This window comes from Neltuma alba, unplaced genomic scaffold (genome assembly GCF_004799145.2).
Source record: "Neltuma alba isolate B1F8T4 unplaced genomic scaffold, ASM479914v2 tig00006951_pilon, whole genome shotgun sequence".
NCBI lineage: Eukaryota > Viridiplantae > Streptophyta > Magnoliopsida > Fabales > Fabaceae > Neltuma > Neltuma alba.
In genome coordinates, this window is record NW_021634632.1 from 106,564 (window position 1) to 109,523 (window position 2,960).

Consider the following 2,960-nt stretch of genomic DNA (forward strand, 5'->3'; position numbering starts at 1 on the left):
AGTATGAGTTGGAGACAAAATAAATAGGGATAAAACAGGAAATCAATACAAAAAAAATAGAGACAACTTTTAAGTGTCTCTTATATATGGGAACATGTCATAAGCATCAAATGCTCTTATAATAAGGAATAGAGGGAGTAAGATTCAAAATGATAATATTATAAGAAGAGCAGATGTGGTACTCATTGATAAAAAAAATAGGTGAAAATCAAATAGAATGCTCAATAGAGTTATTAAGTAGGATTTTTTGGTGAGATGAAACTTCTTGTCGTTATGATATGGCATGAGGGATTATTACATATCCATGTTTATACATATAAATTTTAGAGTCCTCTTTAAATTTTAAAATACAGAGAGGAGCAAATGACCAAATACCCCAAAGGACCAACACTCCCCGCTGCCCTTCAGTCTTCATGGAAATTATTGCGCAGAATTAAGGGCATTATCGTATTTACGGCTGCTCCCCGAGTCTTCTTGCAAACAGGCAAACATAAAGACGCTACGAAGCTCACCGAGAGTACGACACTTCGGAATTACGCCTCTAATCTAAAACACTCTCTCGTTCCGTCCAAAGGAAGTCTCAATTTTCTGGAGAGAGAAGCAATTTCAGCCATGGCTGCTTCCAGTCGTACGAACCTGCCGGACCACTTCAAGTGTCCGATTTCGCTCGAGATAATGTCTGACCCGGTTATCCTCTCCTCCGGTCACACCTTCGATCGGTCTTCAATCCAACGGTGGCTCGACGCTGGCCACCGGACTTGTCCAATTACGAAATTACCCCTCCCTGATTGTCCTTCCCTCATACCCAATCACGCTCTCAGAAGCTTGATTTCAAACTATTATCATATCTCACCATTCAAGCAGCAGCCTCCTCAACCGGAAACCTTAATTTCCGCCATTACCTCTCGCTCGTCGCCATTGGAGAGCAAAATTGAATCACTTGACCAACTTACGCGCCTGTCCAAGCGTGACTCGGTTTTCCGTCGCCGGATGACTGAGTCAGGAGTCGTGTCGGCGGTGCTGAACTGTGTTGACTCTGGTGAACCTTGTGTACAGGAGAAAGCGCTTTTGTTGTTACTCAATCTTAGTCTCGACGACGATAACAAGGTGGGTTTGGTGGCGGAGGGTGCGATAGGGAAGGTTGTGGCTGTTCTGTTAGGTGGCTCACCTGATTGCCGAGCGGTGGCAGCAACCATGTTGACGAGTTTGGCGGTTGTGGAGGTGAACAAAGCCACAATTGGTGCGTATCCATATGCTATAGGAGCTCTTGCTTCTCTTCTTCGAGATGGTGAAGGCAAGGAGAAGAAAGAAGCGGCTACAGCGCTCTATACTATATGTTCTTTTCCGGATAATCGGAGGAGAGCCGTAGAATGTGGGGCAGTCCCGATTTTGCTGAGAAGTCTTGATTCTGGCCTTGAAAGGGCTGTTGAAGTTCTTGGTCTGTTGGCGAAGTGCAGGGAATGTAGAGAACAAATGGAAAGGTATAATGGATGCATACAGATTTTAGTACGGGTGCTGAGGAATGGAAGCTCGAGGGGAATTCAATATGCCCTGTTAGCACTGAATTCCATTTGCTGTAACAGTGAAAAAATGGTCCTGGAGGCGACTAAAGAAGGAATTTTGGATACTTGTCTGGGATTGCTGGAGGATGATAATGAAAAGATAAGGAGAAATTCATCCAGTTTGATTAAGGTTCTGCGTGGCAACCATCGGGTTAGTTGATAGGAATATCAGAGTACATTGAGAAGCTAGAAAGAGTCAGTTTTGATAAGATTTGTTGTCCGCAGTGGAGGTGAGTCGGGTTATTTGTTCTTTTTATTCTACCTTGTTGGTTAGGTCCTGTATAAAAAGAAGATAATTTTTTATGGTTACAAGGTTCATTTGTATCTTGTACATTGAATATAGATGATGGGGTAGGTCTCTGTTGTTAGCTGTGATGTTAAGAAAGTTGTTTGTTGGTCGTCTTGAATTGTAATCTTCCATAGTTTCAGATTCTTGGTCTTCAAGAAAGTTGCTTGTTGGTTGTCTTGAATTGTAATCTTCCATAGTTTCCGATTCTTGGTCTTCAAGCAATGATCATATATTGGATTAGTCGCGTTATCTTTGAGTTTTCCCAACAATGTATAGGTATACTTTATTGAAGGAATTGTGGGTTGAGTTTCCAATCATGTTTTGTGTCCGCTGAGAAGCTTAAATGTGCTTTTAGAGGCATAGTTGAGTAACTCAAGCCTAATGCCTTTGTAATTTTGAATAAATACTTCCGAACAATTCCGTTGGTTATTTTTTGACAAAAGTTTACTGGATGGAAGAGTCTAATACTGTTGTCTATGTGAGTCATAAATTGAAGTTATAGAAATCCATCTCATGTAGTTAATGCTTTATGCTTGTTATAGTCATGTTGAAGAACAAACATGCAGCGTTGATCTACCAATTTGGCAAAAGGTAGTTTTTGAGTTATTATGATGGATTTTAAATCCCAGTTTGCCAGTGAAAGATTTGCGTAAATAATCTTCTAATCATTTATTTGCAGAATACAATTGCTCAATGGCTGCATTGTGCAGTTGCATGAATCAGTAGAGTAAATTACTTCATTCCTTGCCTTCTATTTATATGATCTACTGATTAACATTTTCATGCTGCCTAGGTCAAACACGAGTTAATAGAACATATTGCATGGTTTTTTTTCCTGAAATAGTCCTTTTTGATTATACATCAGTATCGTCACAAAGTTCTTTATTTTATTATTAGTATTTTTTTCAACTGGTTCTGTGTCTAGTGCTGTTTTGCTCCTAAGCATTTTTATGTGGATCGGTGGGTGGTTGGCAATTAGTAGAGAGCTTGGCTTCGTAACTTTATTGCCTCTATCCTTTATCTTTTAATAAATGGGTCTTCTTGGTGTCTGGGCAGAATTGTGACTACTTGGTCTTTTCACAGCTTGACCTCTCTGCGGGGGGGAAAGT

The 2,960-nt window shown here is 40.4% G+C and overlaps 1 protein-coding gene across 1 annotated transcript; it reads left to right on the forward strand.

Annotated features, from left to right (window-relative positions):
- The first annotated feature begins 523 nt into the window (after positions 1-523).
- LOC114751497 (U-box domain-containing protein 8-like) lies at positions 524-2,168 on the forward strand. The gene has a single exon (XM_028940168.1). The coding sequence runs from the start codon at positions 613-615 to the stop codon at positions 1,720-1,722; it is 1,110 nt and encodes a 369-aa protein (XP_028796001.1). The 5' UTR covers positions 524-612; the 3' UTR covers positions 1,723-2,168.
- The last annotated feature ends 792 nt before the right edge of the window (positions 2,169-2,960 follow it).